Consider the following 25,352-nt stretch of genomic DNA (forward strand, 5'->3'; position numbering starts at 1 on the left):
TGTTAGATTTCACATACACAGCTTGCAGTGCATCAGTTGGTTCTACAAGCACACAAACGGAAAAGTCTGTTTCCCAAGAATAACTGATCCATGACAGAAATGGGAATCTGGGAAAAAAGACTTTGGCAATCCCACCCGCCATTGCACCCAATGTGTTTTGAATATATGTGATTTTGGCTTTAGGCATGATCCCTGGAACATAACCCCTGCGTATGTTGAGAGCTTACTGTATTTGAAAATGTGCAGAAACTTCCCTGCAACAAAACTGTGTGCTTGTGGCAATCTTCTCAGACGGGTCTGAGTTCTGCATGCCTCAGTAGTACTGCCGAGAGTACCACACGCCTCAGAAGTGTAGCACTAGAAACAGGGCTGTTAGTGCTGTAGCCCCAGCCCTCTGGAATCAATTACCAAATGAAATTAGACAGGCACCTGCTGAAGATGTTTTTGTTTAAGAAGGTTTTCCCTGACATGTGACCTCCCCATCATTTATGAAATACTAATTGTAAATTTGTAGGAATGGCTTACATCTGGCGAGCCTGTCAATGCCGTCTGGCTGATTTGTGGGGCAGCACAACACCAACCATAGCCACAAAACTGGGAAGGAGCAGCACCCTTCATGAGATCTTGGGACCCTACACCTCGCATGGCCCAGTGGAATCTCACTACAGAAACCTTTAAAACCTACTCATAGGTTTACTCTTTCTTGGGTAAGGGGAAACTCCTGGCTACTCCTCAGACAGTTGACCTCCAACATTGGAAGCAGCTGCCTGTCAATCTCTACCACATCAGTGTGGCTCTTACCTGAAGGCTTCAATCAACCTCTCCACCTTCTGGGCCTCTCCCTGCACCCGGATGTGGGCTTGAAATTTCCGCAAAGCTTCATCAAGTTCCATGCCAGAGAAGTCCATCTCATCTACTACACAGCTAAAGGAAGGAGAAAACAAACAGCATTACTACAAGCATCTCTGCATAACAGCCTCCATGGAGATGTACAATGGAAAAACAGGCCTAGCACAACAACATGGAAGATCTCAGCAGGAATCCCATTATTCCCTCCTTAAAAAATCAAGATGTGACTACACCCCACCTTGCTTCTGTATCTTGCTCTCTTTTGGCTGACATCTGAGCTCATTCGGAAAAAGCCTTGGGTCTACTGAATATATATTTCAGTTATATTTTTCTCCCACCCTTCCTCTCTAAGTAGGGAAGGGCAGTATGCATGCCTCTTCCCACAAACCCCTCCTCAACATCCCTGTGAAGTAGATAGATTGAGAAGGTTAGGAGTGGTCCAAGGTCACCTAGTCAGCTTCATGGCTGAGTGGGGATTTGAACCCCAGGGTATTAGGTCCTAGTCCCAACATTCTAACTGAATGCTAGTATTCATCTAGCCTTCTCCAGTCTTGTGTCCTCTGGGAATTTTGGCCTGTGGTTTCCATAACACCTGAACACTGTCCATGCTAGCTGGAGCTGCTGGAAGCTTTAGCCTAACTACATCTGGAAGGCACCAAGTTGCGGAAGGCTGGTCCACAATGGCTGGCAGTGGTTCTGCAGGGTTCTAGACAAGAGATTTCCTCAACCCTACCTGGAGATGGCAGGGATTGAACCTTGGGATTTTTGCATGCAAAATGTGTGTTCTGCTACTGAGTTATAGCCCTATCCTAAACAGGAGTGGGCAAATGGGGAGAGGGCATTTCAGGTCAGCCTTAAGGTGAAGTGCCTTGAACAGTCTGTGAGTGCTGTACAGATACTAAAGTGTTGCCGTATGTGTGGACTCAAATTTTGGTGGAAATAACTCCCTAAACCAGCAGTGGGGAGCCTGAGGTCCATGGGCTGAATACAGTCCTTCAGCCCTCTCTACCTGCCCCTCAAGACTCCCCAAGAAACACACACCCCTCCCCCCAAAACAGACCCCTGTCTGTACTCTGTACTCCATGCCCTCCTTGATAATCTCTCTTGTTTGTTTGCCTGTATGAATGGCAGAGAGGTGTAGGGGTATACCCGTCTGCATATATCTCTAACTTGCAAAGCTGAAATCCATTGCTCCACCTACCTTTGCCTCTGGTCCTGCCCAACACTGGCACACAGCCCCAGAGGTGTCCCATGAGGAAATGCAGCCCCTGGACTGAAAAGGGTCCAAATACTTGGTCTAAACTAAGTCTCTGAAGAAGAAGAAAACTATAATCTGTCTCCAGTTGCAGAGACCTGGGTTTGGTTTTTTCCTGTGCCAGAGGAACTGTTGATACCACACTCAAGTATAAAGGGGAAAAAAATCAATGTGACTATTCCCCCAAGACAGTCTTTATTTTTTCCCTTCAAGGGGCAGATCAGAGGATACTTGCAGAAGGAGAAAGAGCACTGAAGAGCTATCCCTCCTCCTCTCCCGTCCCTCCTCCTCTCTGTTTGTTATTTTTATTTTACTAACACATGCACTTCCTCTTCCCATGGGGTCACATCAAGGCTTCTTGCTGCTAAATGCTTAGCTTTGATAACTGCAGAAAATTTCCTAGTTAATCAATACCAGGTTCACCACTGCAGTCACCCCTAGAGACTTTAAAAATTGGAGGAAATACAGAAAAAGAAATAAATACTTGAAGTGCATTGCGCTTCCTTGCATGAAGACACCATTAAAGACTGAAGCCTACTCAACAGAATGGGGACTATAGATCCCATCTTCTCCATCAAGGGAACATCTGAGGCTGCATTCTCCATGCCAGGGCATGGTTAACGACTGTAACCTAAAGATTTATGAGTTCTTAGCAGTTCTCTTTAATTTTGCCTGGAATGGCACCAGCGTTACTGTACTGTTATGAGTTTGGGGTGTTAAACTGGGTGCCAGACCCCTCTAATCCCTGGATCCAGCAAGTGTTAGAATTTAATCAAGGCTTCTAATTCTTAGAATAGCTAGGCTAGCCTCCTGGTGAGGTGATAAGACTGGGTGATGGGCTATTAAGGGAAACAAAGGAAAAGGGCTCTGTGTGAGACTGCAAATGGTTGGGGCATCTCCCTCAACTCACAGATAGTTCAAAGGACAAAGCCTTAGTGCAGGGTTGAGGTAGCAGTGATGCCACCCAGAAGGAAAGCAGTAAGAAGTGATCTACTTGCAGATATCTGGGTAATTTTTGTAGTAGACCAGAAAGACTCTCATTTGTTTAACAATTCCAACAAACAAAAAAGGCGACTCTTATGCCAAAACTAGACAGCACTGAATCGGAAAAAAAGAAAGAAAAAAGCTTGGAGAGAAAGCAGGAGTTGGTTTGTGGGTGGCAAGGACTGTGAGCTCAGGTCTGCTGCTGAAAACCAATTCCTGGTGTTCAAGGATATGTTCCTTAATTCAAAATCTATGCCTGGCCCCTAGGCCCCTATGGGTCTGGGTAATGGGTCTTGGGGGTACAATCAAAAAACAAAGCAGATCCTGTAACCTTTAAGCCTCTGCACAGCCCTGGTTTAAAATATATATTGCCTAGTTGAGTTTGATGGTGGGGGTGTGCATCAGTGTCTCCTAGCTACTTCTTCTTCTTGCCAGCAATATCATTATTCATGACAAATGCAAGAGCAAGAGAGAGGTGAAGAAGACAAGGGGGCTTGTCACATTGTTGTTTACTGTGAATTTGAGGCTGATTTCTGGGCATTGTTCACATGACACTACCCTCAACCAGAACCCATCCCATGTGTGGTTTCCTAAAGTAACCAGCACAAAAATGGATACATAAAAATTCAAGGCCTCAATACCTTAAGGACCTTCCCTCGCAATCCTGTGTTTGTCATCCGAGGCGCTTCTCTATGTCCTGCCTTCCCGAGAGATTCGGAAGGTGACAACACAACAACAAGGCTTTTCTGTGGTGGCTCTCTCCCCAAAGAGGCTCACCTGGTGCCATCATTACGTGTCTTTAGGTGAAAACATTCCTTTTTACCCAGTCTATCAGCCATTAAATAATCTATGGCCTGTTAAATTGGTATGTGCTAATGTTGTTGTCATTGTTGTTTAATTATGCTGTGTGTTATGTTTTTATTATTATGCTGCGTAAATTATGTTCTTAATGTACACTGCCTGGGCCCTTTGGATAAAGGGCAGTTAAATAACTAAATAAATAAATAAATAAATAAAACAAGAAAGAAAGAAAGAAAGAAAGAAAGAAAGAAAGAAAGAAAGAAAGAAAGAAAGGTAACTAGCTGCCAAAATGTAGGACAACACAGGGCTTGGCTCTTTTATACATATCATATGTATAATATACATATTATTTCATGTCTAATTTTGCCTGTAATTAGTTGGGCTTTAAAAATAATAATAATACACAAGTGGTTCAGACATAAGCAGCTGCTTGATACAAGAGGTGGTTCAAAAGCAAGCAAAGATTGATTGGGTTGGAACTGCTTAATTACATGTATAAATCCCTTTAAAACAAGATTCCTCTTCCTTCATTTCTAGCCACACTGCTGAAGCTGCACAATATAGACAGGATTATCCCAAAGGTGCTCTCTTTAATAACCTTTGGGGATGTTTTAAGCATTATTATTCTGAAGGGAGGAAAAAATAGAGCACTGAGTCATAGAGAGAATGCATTTTAACATGAGTATTGGTTATGTATGTAACAAACAAATAGGTATAGCTATGCAAAATAAAGACGGTGTGTGTGTGTGTATGTTTTGCAGCAAGTGATCAGATTTTAGCATGGAGCTTTTATAAATGTACAGACAAACAGCTGCACACAAGCTTGAAATCCATCAGATGCTACTGTTTGGCTGATTGTTACTAAAGACTCTCCTGGGATATAGTCTCTTCTACTTTTCCAAACATCCCTTTAATGCGGAGGCAGGTTTACATGGACAGCACATAATAAACCTAAGTAACACTGAGTGCCAGTAGAGCTTTAAAACACATGGGGGGGGGGGGAGGACACAATTCTATTGTGCTTGAATCCAGAGCCACTGAGATCACTTTCATCACAATTTCAACCACTGTAATTTCTTGTTGGTCCTTCTGCCCACAGGTAGCATCGCCAGAAGAAACCTCAGTGTCTTGCCAGTGCATATTCTGCCACAAGGCACCTAGAACAGGACTCATTGCAGCACCGGAGGCTCACAGTGCAAGGGTTTGGGAAAGGCAGGAAGCAGCTGTACCGTTGTGGGCCGGGGATGTGCTCAGCCAAGCGCAGTGACCTATTTTCCAAGCTTTTTCCGCTCAGGTGACAATGCAACGGGAGCCAGCTTCCCACTAAAAGCGTCTGCAAAATGAACTCATAGCCCACACTCAAGAAGGGAACAGAGGAGAGGCAGCCAGGTGGAAACTCTTAAAACCACAAGACACAAAGATATTAATAAGTAACAGCCCTCTTCCCTCCCTGAAATAAACAACTTCAGGGCAAGCTAGGGGAAGGGGAACTTGCCTCACGTTGCTCAGGCAACATCCCTGTTCACCAGTGGTTCCCACAGTGGGGTCCCAAACAACTCAGATGCTGCCCCCTCTTTACACCAATCTACCTTCCCCAATGCATCTTGCTCCCCTAGGAAGAATGGGTATATGCAATGTGGGGCAATGTGGGTAGGAAGACCGGATGCAAAAGAGCACAGTGTTTGAATTGTTGGGATGTGAACAGATGCTAGGAGAGGAAATATTTATTAGATATTATCTTTCCTTCCTCACGTTTGTGAGTTTAGCAGAGTGGCATCCATTTGCAGCTTAAAGGGAAGCTTAGCTAAGCTTGTTTTAGTCTTTTAGTTTAAGTAATCCAAGCGGAGGTGGAGCTAGCTGTTCTGGCACCCGGAGTGGCGCACATAGTGTGCACACAGCGGCGGGACAAGCTGAGTGCGGGGCAAGCATCCCGGGGGGTGACGCACCCACCACACACCCCTCCTTCCTTCTCCAGTGAATCCAAGATGCTTTAAGGCAGACGGGATTTTCCTGGTATTTCCCCCTTCTCTCCCCCTTAAAACAGCAATCACACAATCAGTCCTGTAAAAGGTAAAAATAACATTTACTCACTCAGAATACTTGCTGAAGAGTAACAGATGTAGTGACTTTTGGTAAAATCTGGCCACCAAGCCACTGGCCCAATTATTCATGTCAAGCTCCTCCAAAATGCCAAGACCTCCAGGTCCTTCAACATTTGCCAGATGAAATTGTGTTTTGAGTGAATATAAGGGAATGCTTAGGTGAACGTTGAATGTAAGAAGAACCCTGTTGGGCCAGCCCAAATGTCCATCTACTCTAGTGTTCTTCCTCTTTCCTGGAGTGGTCAACCAGAAGCCCCCAAAAAGCCCCCATGAAGGGTTTGAAGGCAACAACCTTCTCCTGCTCTTGTTCCCCATCGCCAAACTGAATAGGTGGGCATGGCCAACCCAAAGATATCTCTGCAGAAGTGACAAAATCAGTACAGTGGTACCTACAGAGGGAAAACAGCTATTGGACACACTTGACAAATAGATGCATTTGGATGAAAGGAATATAGGAAGCTGCCTTATACTGAGTCATGCCAATAGTCCATCCAGCTTAGTATTGTCTTCAGTAAGGACTCATACACACTTTTCTTTGTCCCTAGGTTTTGCTCCACTGCTTTCCCCTGGAGAAACCCGCTCTTTAGTGCTAAACTGGAATGAAAAGCAATATGTGGGAAACCCCATAGTCGGTGGTTCAATTTCAACACCAAACCAGGAGGAAGCAGCAGAGCAAGCAGAGGTGTGGATAAACCCCAAGTGACATTCCCTAGGAATGACAGAGATTGAAACTGGGACCTTCTGCATGCAAAGCAGATGTTCTACCTCTGAGCTATGGATCTTTTGTATGTTTAACAGCAGTCCCACATGCAGAAAATGAACAGTCCCTGGCATAGGGAAAAGTGATGGGGAAAGCCTTGCCTCCTTAATTTCTGCCTGCCAGGCTGATGCTAAAGGCACAGGGGAAGAAACAAAGGCTGGCAACCACTCATTCAACCACAGAGGCTGCTGGTTTCATAGAGGAGATGAACTGAGAAATGTATTGCTGTTCCATTGTGATGGCGATGACCACGCGAAGCCAAGGGCATTTCCTTCCTAAACAGATGTACTGGATTCCCTCCATGCTTTGGGGGAAGTGGGAACTTGTTCCTTGCACCTGTCAAGATTATTTATGAATTTGTTTCCAAACTATCTACTCCACATTTGTAACCTGCAGGGCTCCAACAGCAGCTTATGGTTAAATACACACAAAAAGACGAAAACCCATACAAAAGGCAAGACGCGCAGAGCCCGATGAAAGCAATGAAACCACCAGGACAAGCAAGAGAAATCTAGCTAAGGCACAACAAATGCCTTCCTGAATTGGAAAGGCTCAGCCATCTTTCTGAAACAAGTGAGGAGTTTCGTAGAGAGACTGCTGAGAAAGCCCTGGATTTGCCAGCCAGTCACCAAATCGCCCTTTGTTGAAGGGCTACAGCTCACCAGCACATGTTTTACATGTCAGATTCAGTTCCTGGCATCTCTGGGTAGGTCTGGGGAAACTCCATATCCCAGAAAGCTGCTGCCAGTCAGTAAAGGGAACACTGAGCTAGATGTAAAGGTAAAGGGACCCCTGACCATTAGGTCTAGTCATGGCCGACTCTGGGGTTGCGGCGCTCATCTCGCTTTACTGGCCGAGGGAGCCAGCGTACAGCTTCCGGGTCATGTGGCCAGCATGACTAAGCCGCTTCTGGCGAACCAGAGCAGCGCACAGAAATGCCGTCTTACCTTCCTGCCGGAGCGGTACCTATTTATCTACTTGCACTTTGTGCTTTCGAACTGCTAGGTTGGCAGGAGCAGGGACCGAGCAACGGGAGCTCACTCAGTCGCGGGGATTCGAACCGGCGACCTTGTGATCCGCAAGCCCTAGGCTCTGTGGTTTAACCCACAGTCTCTGAGCTAGATGAGGCAACAGCAAATGAGCTTCTTCATGCTGCACACAGTCAAACTTTAAAAGAAAATTAGACCAATTCATGGAGCAGAGGGCAATTGACGGCTCCTGCCTCTGATGGCTACGCTTTGCCATAACAGTTGGAGGCAGCAATGCTTCTGAATGCCAGTTGCTAGAAACAGCAGAAGGGGAGAGTGCTCTTGATCTCAAATCCTGCTTTCTGGCTTCCCACAGGCATTTGGTTGGTCACTGTGAGAAGAGGATGCTGGACTGGCCTGATCCGGCAGGCTCTTCTGATGTTCCTCTGCTACTTGGTACATTTTGACTATTATATATTTCTGGGAGAGCTGAAAGCATTTCCTGTCATTGTGACCTTTGAGAAAGAACATAACACACCTGCTCATTCATCGAACCCCCTTCAAGGCTCGTCCTGAACAAACGACTACACATTGCGTAAAAGAGGCAGGACGGCACGTCCATTTCCTGAAAGTCTGATCGGCTGCTTTCTGCCAATTTCTCAGTGGAAACAATGGAATTGCAAGCTCTGGACAGTAAGGAGACCAGTTCGCCCTCCAGGAAAATAGATCAGAGCATACTGCCCCCAATCTAACAAACAACCTGCTCCCATTCACCAGAATGCCTCTTGCATTCAGAAAAATAACACTCGCTTTGGAAACAAATTGAAGACGACAGTTGTGCCTGACCTTCCCAGAATCCTTCGACTTGCACAACAAACAGCCCACCCCCAGTGATGCTGCCAGCTCCATTCACGGAACGAGCCGTCCACTGCTTACCCAGCGGAGCTTATGAATGAACGGGGAGGGTATGACATTCTTGAGACAAAACATAAGGAACAAAAGGTGAACGGAATCAGGGCAAGATAGATGGACAAGAACAAAACAGTGGCATAGAAGGATGCTCAGGAGGGCGGAGGAAAGCAAATGGATAGAGATAATGACAGTGGGACAGGCATAACGGAGCTGATCTCTCAACCATGCTTAAGAAATTGAGAGTGGGCTACACAGGTCACTGTCGCTCCCCTCCTTCCTTCCCCTTTGGCCATGTATTCCCCCTCCTTTCTCAGTGTTTCGCCATTACAACTGCACAGATACTAGCCATACTTAATGCTAACCAGGTTCCCCATTGTGACAATAAAGACTGAAGGGTTTGCACACACTGATTAAGAAACATCTTAGCTGCATTCACCATGGCGAGCATCACTGCAGATGTAATGCTTAAGCCATAGTTTAGGCAAATCAGGGAAGGGTGGAGGGAGGAATTTACACCAGTGAAGGGAGGAGGGCAGAGGATGTTGTGTGCTTCCTTGTTGTCTGTTTCCACTTTCTTAGCAATAGGAAGCACTCATAATTTTTGGCAATATGGGGGGAAGAGGATAATAACAGGAAGATGCCTTATATCAGGTCCATCTGATTATTAGTCCATCTAGGCCAGTTCAGACTGCTGTCCATGGTCTCATGCAGAGGGTTTTCCCTCTTTCCCTCTTTCCAGGGAGGTGCCAGGACTTGGGTCCTTCTGCATGTAAAGCATGTGATTGGCCGCTGAGCTATTGCCCCTCCCTTGCAAGTTAGCCTATCAAATCTTATTAGTGCAGTTCCTTGTGCAGGTTTCTAGCAAGCTCTTCACACCCAAAAGTAATTTGAAACCTCTTTACTATATTAGAACATCGGAGATAAGCCAGGGGCTTATTATGACCGTTGGGAGGTCAGCCTTCTCAGGGGCACACGATGGAGAGTTTCACAGCTTCTCTAAAAGGGATTCTATCATTCACTCATTTGATTTGATTAATCTAGCAGGGCTGCACTAGCTGGATCAATTCTTCCAGTACACATTTCAGGCGATGTTCATACAAGACTGAAGCTAGACAGGCACAGGAAGACGATGCAATTACAAATAATTTCAAACTGGGGAGTGCAGGGGAAGAACCGTGGTGGATTTGGAACTGTGTGCATTTGCAATGAGCAACTGCCATTATCACATTATCACATGCAGCTGGAGCAACTACAGGCTCAAACAGCCAGTTTCTTTGGGTTTACTGTGAAAAAGGAAAACCAAAGCCTTCCAGCAGTGCTGGTGGATAGCTTGCATGGAAAGCAGTTCTGTTGGATGACTGGAGATAAGCATCTCAACAGACACATCTGAAAGGCCCTCTTTTTCTGTGAGTTATGATTATTTTTTGATCATAATAGAGGCTCTTTCTGGGAGTAAGTGCAGCCCTCACTTTGGCTACTGGAGCAGGGGAAATGTGTGTGTGTGAAACCATATAGTGTTGCTCTTAAGGAAGCCTGTCCATCGACAGTGAATGCATCGAGAAGAAAGGGCTCATGTTATGACATGTAGGGTAGATGGGATGGGGATGTTTTAAGCATGCCATGTGCTGTGTACTTTCTTCATTGCAGCTCTCTCCCAGTTCTTAATGGGAATAAATTCATTCAATCTGGGGGTTTTTCCCCTATGTGAACCTATCTAATTCATACTTCCTGCACCAGCAAGTGCATCAAAACACAGCTAAGCTTTCAAAATTCACACCTTTCTGGATTTTGTGATGCACTTCTCAAACCAAATGAATATATTAATGAAAATAATATACAAAACCTGATTGTATCAGAGGGGAATTGTTCGCAGAAATGCACATATAGGCCAAATTGCATACAAAAATGAATATACCGGAGAAACACACACAATAATGCATATAGATTTTTTGTGTATTTTTGGAAGGGAAAAAAAATCGCTATCTGATGTAGAAACAGGTTGAACTGAACTTAAGGTTGCAAAGATGAGAAACTGGAAGAAACCAAAATGGACAGATTCACCCATCTCAAGTTATTGCACACTCTCTAGTCACCTCTCCCCACACAGGACCAAACAAGCAAAGAGAGAGGGGAGAAGCGAAAAAGAAGACAAGGAAGCAGCCCAGAGCTTTGGAATTCCTGGTCCTGGGGAAGCAGTGAGGTCTCCTGATCTGCAAATTGTAGGCTGCTATGGATCTATTTCCATTCGTTTGAAGTCTGTACCCAATCCCAACTCTCAGGCAGGTCTGGGCAGTGGAGGAAGCAGAGATGAGGCAGGCGGCCTTATTGAGGGACTGGTTTCTAGAGTGCCTGTATATTAATGAGGCACGGCACAAAAGCCAAAAAAGGAAAACACAGGAGCTGTCCTTGTGGCTACAATCTAGAAGATCACATGGGTGGGGAGAAGGCAGAGGAGGGAGAGCAGTTTGACACTGCCAGGACAAATAGGGTTGTTAAGTGGCATTTACAGCCCACTGGCATAAAAGTGATATTCTCCTTCCTGGTGTTCTTGCTGGGATGGAACAGGAGCAATCATCAGAACGTAAGAGCCCTGCTTGACCAAACTGAGTGCCCATCTGGTCTATCACCCTCTTCTCACTGTGGCAAACCAGATGCCTATGGGAAGCCTGCAAGTACTAGGCCCTGAGTGCAACAGCGCTCTGCCCACTTGTCATTCCCAATGACTGGCATTCAGTGACTTTTGCTCCTCTAGCTAGTGGCTAGACCAAAGTGTCCTTCCTCTCACTTCTGCAGTCACAGGACAACTGACAGTTTAACTGCCATTCCAGCTTTGAGGGGAGAATTAAGATTTACTGCAGATGCTTGTTCTCTGGATGACGGCTGAGGCCGGTAACCAATAACCTCTGCTGGTAGGGGTTCGACCTGCCAGTGGCTCTGGGTCCTCTAGCCTGTGACTGAAGTGACCTTTCCCTTGCTTCCTCAGATACACAGCTATTCCTCTCCCTATTGCTTCTGCCCTAGTTACTTTTAATTGTGGTGCTTGTCACAAGAACATTGGAGGGAGCATGAGCCCTTAATTATATCCAGATCGATATGCATTCAGCATATTAAAAAACAAAAACAAAGGGAGATCAATATTCATTTCACTGGTTGCAAAGAATTAAGCCTGGTGGCTGTCTGACAGGAAGAAGTGGACCTTTAAATTAGGATGCCTGTGCCTGGGAAACGCATGTATGCTGCCTTGGGGGTCCCATGATGGAAGAAAGGTGGGATATAAATGTACATACTATACATAAATGGGAAAAATAGTTCCCAGAGGAGAAGAATTTACCGTATTTTTTGCACTATAAGACTCACTTTTCCCCTCCTAAAAAGTAAGGGGAAATGTGTGTGCGTCTTATGGAGTGAATGCAGGCTGTGCAGCTATCCCAGAAGCCAGAACAGCAAGAGGGATTGCTGCTTTCACTGTGCAGCGATTCCTCTTGCTGTTCTGGCTTCTGAGATTCAGAATAATTTTTTTCTTGTTTTCCTCCTCCAAAAACTAGGTGCGTCTTGTGGTCTGGTGCATCTTATAGAGTGAAAAATACGGTAAGTTGGTACTGTAAATACATCCTAGATGTATCAGAGAAGGCCTGACCTGCATACTGGGTTGTATTCAATTAAGTTTTACTCAGTGTAGACCCACTGAAAGTAATGGAGGTCCATTACTTTCAGTGGGTCTACAATGAGTAAAACTTAGTCAAGTTCATTAATGTCCATGGGTTTACGCTGAGTAAAACCTAGCTGAATGCCACCCACTGTAATGTCAGCACAGAGCAAGGCCTTTGAAACAGAACAGGAAAAGTGTGCACAGAGGGGTCTGTAAAGGGAGCAAGATAACAAGGGTGCTTGGGGAAAATTCACAATGCTCTGAGCCCACTTCCAAACCTGAACTGGCAGACATACCAGCCAATCAAACACTGGCTGAAGCTTCCTGCTTGCCACCACAGCCTCCTCCACATGCCCGTTCCTCTCGTCTTCTGCACTACCTCTGGCTATGGGATATGTCCTTGGCTTTCCCCAGGCTAAGTCAATGGAGGACAGGATTGCAGGGTTGGAGCAGGTTGCAGCAGGGAGAGAGCAATGGAGCTAGCAAAGAGTGGCAAGGCTGAAGGTCTTCAGCAAGCGTTTGATATGCTGGTATGTCTGACAGCTCATGTTTGAAGTCAGGCTCCAAGCTGTCTTTACATCTCACATCTTTAGATATTTTAGCCCCAGTGATGCATGTCCAAGTAGCCTCAATCTGGTGTTTTGAGCTGCAACTGCCCTAGGCTCATTGCTTCAATTCTTTGTACGCCTTGCCTGCCATCACTGTGGATGATGTCACTGGCCTTGCTTGGGTCATGCTATTTATTTGTGCTGAGTCAACATAAAGAAGGTGGGCAATGGGGCAGGAATTTCCCCAAGTCTCTAACTGATTTGGGAGTGTAAGTGTCATTAGATATTTGCATAAGGATAATCCAGGTCCCTTGATTCCCAGCCTGAGCATTTCTCCCCTCCTCAAGTTGTTCCCATTTGTTAACGTATTATAAACCAGAATACAAACAAATCAGGCAGCCAGATTTTCCCTTCCTTAATGCTGTGGGCTTCTCTGCCTGATTTCAGTGGGATTATTCCCAATGCTCCCCAGATGCAAACAAGAAGCAGATGCATATTTATTTCAAATAAAGAATACCAGGAAGAGAGCAGCAATTGGGGGCGGGGACAGGGGGAATAGCTGCCAGTAGAAGGAGTCGTGGATGATGGGTGAGTAAAAGAATGGGGTCTGGAAAGGCCACTTACTCTAGAACATCCCGGTTGAACTGTTTCTTGCTGTTCCCCAGGAACTCCCCGATCATCTGCCGGCTGAGCCCCTTGCGCTGCAACAGGAAATGCGCCACTCCAATCGGTGTGTCTGGTATGAAGCCCCGAGATATAAGGAACTGGATCCCCTTGTCTGGATTTCTGGGAAGTAGAGGGAGTCAAGAGTCAACTTGCTATTCCCTTCAGTACTTAAGAGCACAGCAATCTCAAGCACATTTCTTGTATCACAAGGGATATCAGAGCACAGGAAGAGCCCTGCTGGGTCAGACAAAAAGGCTCATCTAGTTCAGCATCGTCTCCTTGCAGAGACCAACCTGTAGGGAGCCTGCAAGTAGGAACTGAGTGCAACAGGAATCTACTACCCATTTGTGATTCCGAGCAACTGGTATGCAGGAGCGTTGCTGCATCATACAATGGAGGTAGAACATCAGACATCATAGCTAGCAATTCCACAGCACTTATATAGGCTCCCCGTGTAACTCAGAATCCTGATCACACAAGTTTCTAAATGCATGCAAGGGGGAGGTGAGGATGGGTAACAGAGAAGGGACAAGAAGCCAAGGTAAAATTAGCGCATCCCCACTCTACCTTCACACAATTCAAATGGCATGAGGGCTTTAATGCCTGAATAGGGCTATTATATAACTTAGATTGCAAGCTGTGTGTTGTTGTTTTTAAAAAAGCTGCAAATCACCTTAGAGTTCCTTAGCAGAAAGGTGGAATACATATGCAGTAAGATACACAAATGGCAGTTACATAAGATCCTTTCTGTGGTGTCAACTTTTATTTTACTTTCTACTTTGCAGATCTAACGAAAGGAAATAAAAAAAACACAAATATTGCCAGCTGACCCTAATAATATGAATAGTCTATCAATCCTTGTTTAAATGCACAGATTAAGATACATAGTCCATATGTCCAAATAAGTATCTAAACAAGATCAGTGATTCCCACATAGAAAGGGCAGTGAGATCTTCAAGCCACTGAGTACTAGCTGGTGGGTGTTTGTCTTTCCGGCCTTGCAATGTCATGTTAAGAGCTCACAGAATCCACTTTTATTGTTTGTTCTTCTGTTAGGCCACATTTGCACCATACATTTAAAGCTCTATGACACCATTTTAAATAGCCATGGCTTCCCCCAAAGAATTCTGGGAGCTGTAGTTTGTTAGGGGGTCTGAAAGTTGCTAGGAGGCCCCTATTCCCTACCCAGAGCTACAATGCCCTGAGTGGTTTAACAATCAATCCCTCTTCAGGGGGGACTCTGGCAACAGTAGTTCTGGGAGGGAAACAGCACTCTTAACACACTACAGCTCCTGGAATTATTTGGGAGAAGCCATGAATGTTTAAAGTAGCATCATGGTGCTTTAAATATATGGTGCAAATGTGGCCTTATACGTGGGCCCACCCCAGATATATAAAGGTGTCAAACTTACAGTCATTTTAAAAAAAATGGCAGCCATTTTGGGTGCCACAATCTCTCTCGCTGCACTGTAGCTCTGAAAAATCACTTTTGGGGGGCTGAGATCTCTCACAGCACCCAAAGTGGGCATTTTGGGATGCTGTGGTGTGCTCTCGTCACAAAAAAACTCACCCTCATTTGTCAGTGTGAGAGTGAGGCGCGGGTCACGTACCTAGCTCGGAAATGTGTCCCAGAAGATGCACATCCTGAGTCTGAAAAAGTTGGACAGTATGTAAATTTAATCTCTCATCTGACTGATTCTGTTTGAAGTGTTGGGACTCTCTAAAAGGGATCAACTCTTTCAGTGAGACTCCAGCGCAGAGGCACCACCTTTTCCAGAGGATTGAGGAGGCTGATGCGACGTTGCACCTGATGTCACGCATGCATGTTGTGTGTCAGGACATCGCACATGGAGGCCCTCTGAGCATTGAGTTCATTGTTATTTAAAGCTGAATTTGCTCCTTACACCATTTGCTTAGCATGCAGGTGTAAAATAGCCGCATGGAATAAGTGCTATGTAGGTTACCACACAGTAACATTGCCCTGAAACACTTTCAGTGCTCTACACAATGTGATTTACACCACAGCCTGTGTTGTTTATGGGTTTGGCTGGCAATATTTCCCCCTGTTTTCCTGAGGAGCTAAGCAAGTTTGGCTGGGTGCTGCGGGATTCCTACAGCTCTCCTGGCTTTCCCTTCCACCTACGGAAATGGCCGCCTACACAAACACCGCTATTATAGCAACACTGCATAATGAGGCTTTCTCCATTCCAGGAATTCCACCCACTCGCTCTGGAATGTGTTGCCGCTTGAAGTGCAGAGTCACAAATGCATTCAATCAATTTGCGGGAGGCTGTCACAATTCAGAATATTACTCAATAATTGCTCACGGGGGAGTTGCATGATTGAAGACATGGAGAACAAGGCCATGCAGAAGACCTCTTGGGCCACATAGACCCAATTTTGTATTGGGCAGCGGTTATATAACGCTGTAGGTAAGCCACTGGTGTTATTAAATCCTGTCAAGAAGGTTTATGTAACCAAGCATCCCGGCATTTATTAGTGGTAGCAATAACAGTTGTTGTTCTGCGGGGAGCATTTTCTGTAACTGAAGGCTCATATACACAGCCAAATGGTGAAATGGAACAGCATCAAAGCCATTTGGCAACCAGAAGTCATTATTTTTTTATCATCATTGAGGGTGTTGCACAAGAGGTAATTAATTCCATTGGGGGAAAGCAGGGCAAAAAGCAGATTGAGAATGTGGTCCAAAATGAGGTACGTGTGCATATGGAGAGAAGGTGTGGAATAGCACCAGCCCTCAACTGTTATTTGCTTGAGTGTAGGCCATTTGGATTTTAAAGAGGGCCAATTTTTTGTTTATGTTGTTCTTCAGTTTGAGGCGGAAGGGATGCAGTATTCTGGCTGGCTTCATTCTGGTAACATGGGTGCTAGGCAATGAGCAAATATAATAATCTTGCACCAAGCCCCCAATGGATCAGTGCATCTGGCTGCTAACCAGGCTAGTGTTTCGAGCCCAACCAGGAATGTCTGTGGGCAGGATTCCTGCATTTCAGGGGATTGGATTAAATGACACTCGGGGTCCCTTCCTACTGTACAAGTCTATGATTCTAAGTATGTCCATAGGTGCAGCAAGAATAAGGCTAGAACAGATTGCATATCCAGTAGGAACATAGCAAGTTGCCTTTACTGAGTCAAGTAGTTCAGTATTACCTGCATGGACTGGCAACAGCTCTGCAGTGTTTCTTATAGTCCTGCCTACAGATGCCAGCAATTGAACCTAAGGCCTTCTGAACACATAGTTGATGGTCTGCCACTGAGCTGAAACCATAGTACAGTGGTACCTCGGGTTACATACGCTTCAGGTTAAAGACTCCGCTAACCCAGAAATAGTACCTCAGGTTAAGAACTTTACCTCAGGATGAGAACAGAAATCACGCAGCGGCAGCGGGAGGCCCCATTAGCTAAAGTGGTGCTTCAGGTTAAGGACAGTTTCAGGTTAAGAACGGACCTCCGGAACGAATTAAGTACTTAACCTGAGGTACTACTGTACAGGAGATAGGTAGATAGTTGGGTAGGCTATATAGGTCAGCAACATCTCCACTCCTAGGGCGTGTCTGTAGCCACACAGACTAGCTTTCTACCCAGGGCTAGCTGCTTCTCTGGTCTTTCTAACTTCTGTTCTTGGGAACCACTTTTAGGATTCTGCCATCTCCCTCCTTATTCATTCATGGGGGAGAATAACAGCATCTATCTGCTTGGCCCCAGACTTACCACAGGCTTGGGCTGGACATGGTAAGTCTACAGAAGTCAACTGAGCCTATGCTCACGCCTGTTCTTCTCCTCTCCTCCACCTCCCTTCCCCTGCCTTAACTCAGCCTCACTTGAAGAAAACAGGAAACAGCAGGGTCTGGTTGCAGGTTCCACTGCCCAGGGAGCTGGCATTCCAAGTGGACCAGATGGGGGTGTGTGGCCCAAAGCAGCCAGGGGTTGGGTTCCAGTGGCGGCAAAACCAGAGGCTGCTTAAAAGCAGGCAGAGGTCAGATCAGGAAAAGAGACAGAACTAGGCAATCCTTATGCTAGAGAAGAACTGTTCAAGTGGAGTAGACAGCTATGAGGCCAGAGCACTGTAGTGCCTGACCAGCTGACTGAATGCTAAAGCAAATTAGCAGTGCAGCTTAGGTGGCGCTCTTGACACCCACAGCTTGGGCCAGACAGATGTGCAGTATGGAGTTCTTAGAGCTAAGCTGTGATTTCTCAGAAAAGGTTTTTTTCTAATAAAATTTCTGAGTATGTGTTTTGGTTCCCCTCTGAAAAAAGAGAGGAGCACACTGCAGAATGGTCTCCCTCTCCCTTGCCCCCACACAGTGCCCAGGAACAATGCAAATTCTGGAGTATTGTGTGGGATGCAAAATGATGGTGAGGTTGCTGACATCATAGCCGCAAAGAGAAGAAGCCATGCCACTGCCACTGCTGAGAGGTTGCTGTATGGGTTGGATAAAGCCCCACCTTTGCTTTGAATTTTGCTTTCGGTGAAATGTTTGTGACATACCTAATGCAACTGTGTCCATGCCAATTACCTTCCAGAAATGTCATCAACTCAAGTGGCAATACAGCCTTTCTTCTAACAGTCTTCACAGCAAGCCAAAACACAGAACAAATAAAGTAGTCGGAATGTCCCTTTTGATTGCAAAGGAAGGTTCCCTGCGGTCACTCAGGTAAACAGCAAAGCCAAAAACAACACATTTTCTTTCTGCTGTGCATCTCAGAGCTGCTCCCCATGTAATGATTTCAATTCAAATGAAATACTCCAGCAATTCTCTCCCATAAATTTAGAATTACGAGTGGAGGTTCAGAGAGCTGTCTTAGGTACACTAAAAGACTTGGGCAGAAAACCGACCTACATAGAGGATAGAAAAATCTGAAGGGCAAAACTAGCAAAATGTTTCTCTGAAATCTGCTGTCAGCATAATTCCAGCTACGAGTGAATCTAAAGGTGGGTGGTGTAACCTAAGATATCAAATTGGCCTTTTTGGACACAATCAAAAAAACCAAAGCCATTATAATAAACAACCCATTATTATCATGGTTAGTGTGTACAAATACTTACAATGGGCACAACCCAGCCAAAGATAAGCACTTTTTTCAGTCAAACTGCTAACCATGAGACCATTATCTTTTGTTCTTGAAAAAAGAAGCTTAGGAGCCTTAAACTTTGATCAGATTGCATTCAGAGCTTTGCAAATTTTGGCTGGCCTTGGCTGCCAGCCAATATATGACCCATTAACTGAAGCAACCATTGAGGTCCTCCTGCAGACATCCTGCCTTCAGGTGTCAAATGGGTAGATACCAGAGACAAAGCCTTGGGGGTGGCTCCCTGAATCTCCCCCTAAGAAATCCATTTGACACTTGCTTCTCAGTTCGTTTCTTTCTTTTTTTTAAATATATTTTATTAAGGGTTTTCTTGTTTTACAGTGTAAGTGTAATGCCTCGTATTTTTTTTTTCCCGTGTAACATTTTTACAAATCCATTTCATTTGTTGAGGCATTAGGGGGAGAAGAAAAAAGAAAAGAAAAAAAAGAAGAAGAAAGGAGGGTGGAAGGAGGGGAGATGGATGGGGGTGGGGTGGGGTAGCGGTGTTTCTATTATGCTTAATGTATGTAGTTTGGTGTCAGCGTGCTTGTGTTGTTCACTTGTGTTCCTTTGGTGGTGAGAGAGGTTGGGGTTGGCCTAGGATGTGATTGTTTGTTTGTGATTGGCTGTGGTGATCTTTGTTTTCGTGTGTGAGTGAGGTGGGTGGGTTTTTTGGATCAAGTTAGCCATATTGATTTGTATGCTGTTGGTGGATTATTGTCATTGTCCTGTTGGGCTGTGTATGTGATAAAGGGGAGCCATACCGGGGTGAAGGTGTCTTCTTCTGTTTGTCCCCGTGTCAGTTTCAGTTTGTTAGTTAATTTTTCTAGTAGGGCTGTTTCCCATACTATTTGGTACCATTGGTCCATGCTTACTCCTGACAGGTCTCTCCAGTGTCTGGTTATGGTGTTTCTGGCTGCTGAAAGTAGGTGGGTTATGAGTTCTTTGTGGAGTAAAGGCAAGTAAAAACTGTTTCACTCGAAAGAGCTATTCTTCACATAGCAAATGATTCTGAGAGTATGCTGACAACACTAAGGCAGCCCTTCTGCAATTTGATTTACAGCAGCTGCAGGGCAAAGGGTATTATTCATATGAAGCCGCCCAAAGTTTGGTAGAATGTGCTTAGTTGTTTTTTTAAAATGAGAGCCAATATGGGTGCAATTCATAGAACATCAGTCCTGGATCCAATTCTCCACTCAGCCATGAAGCACATGGGTTAGCCCAGGGTGAGTCATGTTTTCTAACCCTAAGTGTTGTGAGGCTAAAATGGGATAAAACCCTGTATATGCTGCCTTGAGCTCTCTGGGAGAAGGGTGGGATAAAAATGAAAAAAATTGCAAAAAAATGCATGTATTTCAAGTTCTACATTCATATTAATGTTTGAGTTAATAAAATGAGCAGTCCCGGAGATACGCCATCTGCTATTACCATCCAACAAATGGAATAATAACCAACTGTTAAAGTGCATGACGAAGCTATAGAAGGGCAAATTACAATATTCCCCCAAGGATTACTGAGGTTCAGAGAATCATGCTGAGAGCCAATAGAAGAGGCCCAAAGTGCCTCTTCGAAAACCGAGTCCAACATGTAATGTTTTTGACCTCCCCTGACTCCAGTTTCCCGGCTGCTGTGCCTGGTTCCCTCCCCCCACCCCCAATACCTACAGCTATTTTTCACAGCACAGTGGCCTTAGCTGAGTGAAAGCAGGAGAGAGGGATAGGGGAGAGAAAGATATTAACTTGCTGCTGCCTGGTGGATAATTATACCAAGCCCGCCAAAAGAAAAATGGCAGCCAAAATGCTCACGTCAAAAGTGGCAAATCTTTGTGGAGAGGGCATGAAAACTGAGGTAATTTTTAAATTCTTTTTTAAAATCCACAGATGATAACTGGGATGTTTATGTCTCATTCTCACACAGCCCTGTTTAGATAGCAGCCAGAGAACTCTCAAGTGCTGTGGACACTAAGCACTTGTGAGTCCTTTCTTTCCCCCTCTGTGGCACAGCTTCAGTGCAACTGCCTGACCCACAATAAAACAGGCCCTGAGTTTCTTAGGTGGCCAAACCCTTAAACATGAAAGCAATGTGACTTGAAGGAGACAAACCCACTTTTCCCCAACAGCCTTTGTTGTCACAAATTGAGGAAAGCCACGGGAGATTAAAAGATTTATTATTATTATCCACTTACATGTTAAAGAGGTTTAGCCCAATGCGGTAGAGCCGTTTCCTCATGGTGTCCGTGGAAAGAGTGGGAGATTTGCAGCTGGCCGGGTTTTCACAGTGATACCGCGGGAGACTCAAAATCATGGCCTGCAGGGCTTCCTTTGAAGACAACTCTGAGGCAGACTTGGCTGAGGTGGAGGTGCTGCTGCTGCTCAGCTGCTCAGAATTGTCCACATTTTCTGCCTCCGAGCCCTTGTTCTGCCCAGCCTCGTGGCTGGAGCCAAACTCCAGCTTCTGCACCATCATTTGTTCTTGGTCTGCTTCCCCTCCCGCCAAGCCGTTGGTGTTGACGTTCCCCTCAGTTGCCGTATGACTATTCTGAAGGATTCCAGAGTCAGGCTGCCCCTCGGAGACAGCTTGAGGCTCTTGGTTCTCTTTCCCAGCTTCCTCTGGGATTTCTTCTATTTTGGCAGCTTGAGAAACCCCCGCCTGGGTGTTGTTGGCAAGGCAGTTTGCCATAGACACCGAGGTAGATGAGGAGACGGAGAAGTTCTTGTTGTCAATCTGGACGGTGACGTCCCGGAAGGCCATCATGAGGGTGCTGCTGCTCTTTGGCAACGTATCTGGCAGCAGCCCTTCCTCCTTCTCTTGATCCTTCAGTTCGGCTTCCAAGTCTTGGTTTGGCTGCATCGCGCTGAATGTCTCCCTTATCTGGTAGGAGCTGCCATCTTGAAGGGAACACATCGTCTTCAGGCTCCATGTGCTGAGGGCGTCATCTATAGACTTGGCCAAAGACTGGACTTGCTCGGTGAAAGAGTCTTCCAGCTCAGTCAGGGCCCCGCTTATGGTAGCTGGCAAAGACGGAGACCTCACCAAGGGGATGCCAACAAAGTTATAGCCTTCCACAAGGGCCTTCTCAGCAGAAAAACTTTCAGAGTTCTGGACTCGGACTTTCCTCAGTGAAATCCGCCGGGGCATGCGACTCTCCAGGAGCGAGTTCCGTATCTTCTCAAAGTTTTTGCTGAGCTGGTACTGGCGGAAGGCAGTCTGGATGGTGCAGGCTGCCCTCCGAGAGACCAGGTGGCCTCCATATTTGTGCTCTAGCATTTCGATCTGAAACAGAAAAGCAGCATTTTTAAAAATTGATTTCTGAACCAGTTTCCACTACTTAAATTTACAAATTGATTGCTCTCTAAATATGCTCTCGAGAATTCAATACTGCATTTGTGAGTCTCCTTTCCCTGCTGCGTGCACTGAGGGGCTCTGGAAACGATTTACTTGGCTCACAAAGGAATGGTTTCCTTTTCTTGCCGGGCCCATATCCAGTTCTACGTAGGGGGTGGATGAGATGATGCATCTCCCCCAATCTAAGCCATTATGTCAAGGGGGGCCAGGGTCCGTAGCTCCTCCCACACATCTGAGACAGTGGCTTCAACTCTGCTGTCTCAGCAGGAGCAGAATGCCCAAATGTTGTTGCATACCATCCCCAGCTGTACATATGGGGCCAGTAGAAATGGGACTGAAGTCCCTTGTGGGCAGGGCACACTCCCTCCCCCCCCCCCTCATGTGCTAGACAGAGTATCATCCAATCTAGCCTTCTGTATTTGCATACTCTGGGATTCCAGCTGTGCTGCTTAAAAATATTTATTATATGTATTTCTTAGAACAAATGACCCAAGCATATATGCCAGGAGTTAGAAACATCTGGTCCATAGAGCAATCTTGGCCCATTTTAATTGTATATAGTTTAATTACCTTTTACCTATTATCATTTCTATATTTTTAACTCTCTGTGTTTTATTTACATTTGTTTTAATTTTTGTGAGCTGCCTTGAGTCCTGGTTCTGGGTGGAAGGTGGGACATCATCATCATTAAAAATAACTCTTATGTTCCTCAGCAAGTTAGGGCCATCTACGGACCAAAAACCTCCCTCCACTTCTAAATATTTTGCTCTTTTGCTTATAATAATCAGCAATGTAAGAACCATAAGCAAGGAAGAAAAAGATAGTGGTGATGTGTGTCCTGCAATGGCACCCCAAAAAGAACTCAAGATCTGGTTTAAGAGGTTAGAAATATCACCAGGGATAAATATCAAGAGGATGAGAATATACAAACACCCTGGATGGGCTAGTTATTGATGAATGCCCAGAAAAACCCCCCGCTGAATTAGTCAAGGAAACCATGGCCAAACTGGGCATTGTGCTCTGGCACATTCTGAGCCTGAAAGCTCTGCCCGGTTTGTCTGAAGAATTTTTGTACCAATAGTGTCCTTCTTGCTACCTCACTGATAAAAGCTTAACAAGAGGACCACCGGAGTGTGCTTTCAGTCCACACCATATACATCATCCCAGCTTTGGTCCCCATGAATGATCATCAGGTGACAATGGCAGCGGTGGTGCTAATGCAGGTGATGGATGGAAGTGGTGAAGAAAGTCGAAAGGATGGACACTAATTATCCCCGTAGAGATTTACTGAGACCGTGGTTGGCTTCGTTCTTCTTTTGCCTGATAAAGTACTTTGTTCTTCTTCAGAGTTCTGGAGGAAACGGGGATTTGTAAGATTTCAATTAATAAAATGAATGAATTGGAGAGGGAGGGCCAAGTGATGGAAATCACCTTTGCATTGATAAGCAGACTACCATATGGGAACCCAACTGATCATGCTGCCACAGGAACACCAGCCGCTCTCTGACCTTACTAATGATGCCATTACTTAGAACATCTGAATAAGGTTGAGCATCACACTGCATGACTCTCAAGAAACGTCCACCCCAGTTATTTCTCTCCTGCACAAGTATGTACACAATTCCCTCTACTTCCAATGCTCAGGTTATGAATGCTGTTGCATATGTAGCCAAAATGGCACTACCCTTGCAGGAGAGAGGTATCAACAGGCTTGGAAGAACCCTGAGGTTTTGCAGAAGTGCACATTTTCTTCCATCTTCCCCTGCCTTGTCTATCAGCAGTTACTAGAAACAGGGGCAGTAAAGGACGTGTATGTGAAAGCAAGCTTCCACAGGTGCAGCTGATACAAGTATATGTGCACATATTGATGTGCATGTCTGTACATCGCAGTGCTTATCTAGGGCCCACTGAACTGGCTGGATTCTTCTGCTGATGCACATGGCCATATGGGAACACAGTTGAGCACAATTAGCTGCACGTGAAGGCAGTCAGAATTCGGGCCAGAATTCTGAGTGGCGTAGAGTTGCGCCACTTCCCCCAAATTATTTTTGGATGTCTTAAGGGATGGATTTTGTCAATAAGTCAGAATCAGTTTGGGCTGAAGGTCTTTCTTTGAATAATTAAAGCATCTCTTTTCCCATTTCCCAAGTTCTAAGAGTGATTAGGAGGACTAAACTCTTTCTGCCCACTGGGCACTACTCTAATGAATAAAACATTATTGCGACCCCATTTTATCCAGCATATGAGATGGACAGTAGAAGCAAATGATTTAGGATGAATTCAGATGGCCTGGTTGACATGTTGACATGTTTACAATGATGCTGGAATGCTGCACAGGTCATATGAACCCTTCAGCACATGTCTGGGTTGCACTCTCTCATGTCCTGATCAAAGTGCAACTTGCTGAGTCACAATGCGGCAACATGTGCTGGAGGCTCCACATGGCAGATTCAGCATTTGAATTGGGGGAAATGGTTAAGTGTACTAGCATTGAATTATTTACATTTAAGGCCAAAATCGTGACCAATCATCGTCCACTATAACAGACACATGGTATAAGCGCAGCAGACAATATCCATAAATTAGATTGTATCTTAGGCTTGTTACGCAGAAACTGAGAGACTCGGAGATATCAAATATCTCCGGGTTGCCTGGAGAGCCATGCTTTAGACATTTAAAAAAGGGGGGGGGGGAATTGCCCAGGATATTAACTGATCTTATGCCTTTTTGTATTTTTATTTTGTATTCTTGTATTTTTATTTTGTATTTTCTGTATTTTTGTTTTTTGCTATTGTTTTTTTGTATGATAATTGCTTTTGTTTCTGATGTTTCTGATCTGTTTTACATTTGTTTTATGGTTCTCTTTTGTAGACTCTCTTGAAAATCTAGATTATTTGAATAAAAAGAAGAAAACAGCACCCCATATTTAAGCCTTGGCTCACACTAAGCCCTGAGATTCCTATGAGGAAATAAGCACATTTAAATAAAGCATATACATTTTTTTAAAAAAATATGTATAAAATAATACTTGTGCAGTGAAGTGTCTCTCCTGTGGTCCTATTTGCTGCAAATAGCACTGTTGGAGCCTAACAGCAGCACCAGGGTGCAATTTTGCTGAGTAAATAATATGGGAGAAAGGGTTAGACTTTCACCACGTACTACAGTGCTGATGTGGATCTGAACCCCTATAGCAGCTTTTGCTAAGGATGAAAGCCTACTTATAAGCACACTTTTAAGTAATGTGTAGCTTGGAAACCTGAACATATGGCCTAGTTGTTACAAAGCTGAATAAAGTATACCTTGCTATTAATAAAGCTGAAAATGTCATGGTGGCCACAAAAGTAGGAACCATCAGCTATGTGGTTGACCACTTGAGGTTTCTGATGAATCAACAGCTTCTCTAGGAGTTTCTGTGTAGGGGT

At 45.0% G+C, this 25,352-nt stretch overlaps 1 protein-coding gene and 1 long non-coding RNA gene across 10 annotated transcripts in view; one reads left to right on the forward strand and one right to left on the reverse strand.

Annotated features, from left to right (window-relative positions):
* IQSEC3 (IQ motif and Sec7 domain ArfGEF 3) overlaps positions 1-25,352 on the reverse strand; it is a 150,485-nt gene that overhangs the window by 17,784 nt on the left and 107,349 nt on the right. For all 8 annotated transcript variants that reach the window (XM_079992246.1, XM_079992241.1, XM_079992247.1 and 5 more), the window contains 3 exons: positions 20,771-21,858; positions 13,453-13,614; positions 802-924 (listed from right to left, as the gene is read on the reverse strand). In XM_079992246.1, the coding sequence (XP_079848372.1) occupies positions 802-924; positions 13,453-13,614; positions 20,771-21,858 (1,373 nt within the window). The remainder of the gene's footprint in view (positions 1-801; positions 925-13,452; positions 13,615-20,770; positions 21,859-25,352) is intronic.
* On the forward strand, positions 11,382-18,538 carry LOC307225304. Of its 2 annotated transcripts, none has more exons than XR_013842848.1 (4): positions 11,382-11,540; positions 13,494-13,567; positions 15,706-15,926; positions 17,821-18,538. It is a non-coding gene; the product is annotated as an uncharacterized lncRNA (long non-coding RNA). The 2 variants fall into 2 exon arrangements; XR_013842849.1 differs by lacking the exon at positions 11,382-11,540 and adding an exon at positions 11,548-11,910 and having other exon boundaries at positions 13,494-13,558.

The sequence above is a fragment of the Podarcis cretensis genome (genome assembly GCF_951804945.1).
Source record: "Podarcis cretensis genome assembly, chromosome: 10".
NCBI classification, from domain to species: domain Eukaryota; kingdom Metazoa; phylum Chordata; class Lepidosauria; order Squamata; family Lacertidae; genus Podarcis; species Podarcis cretensis.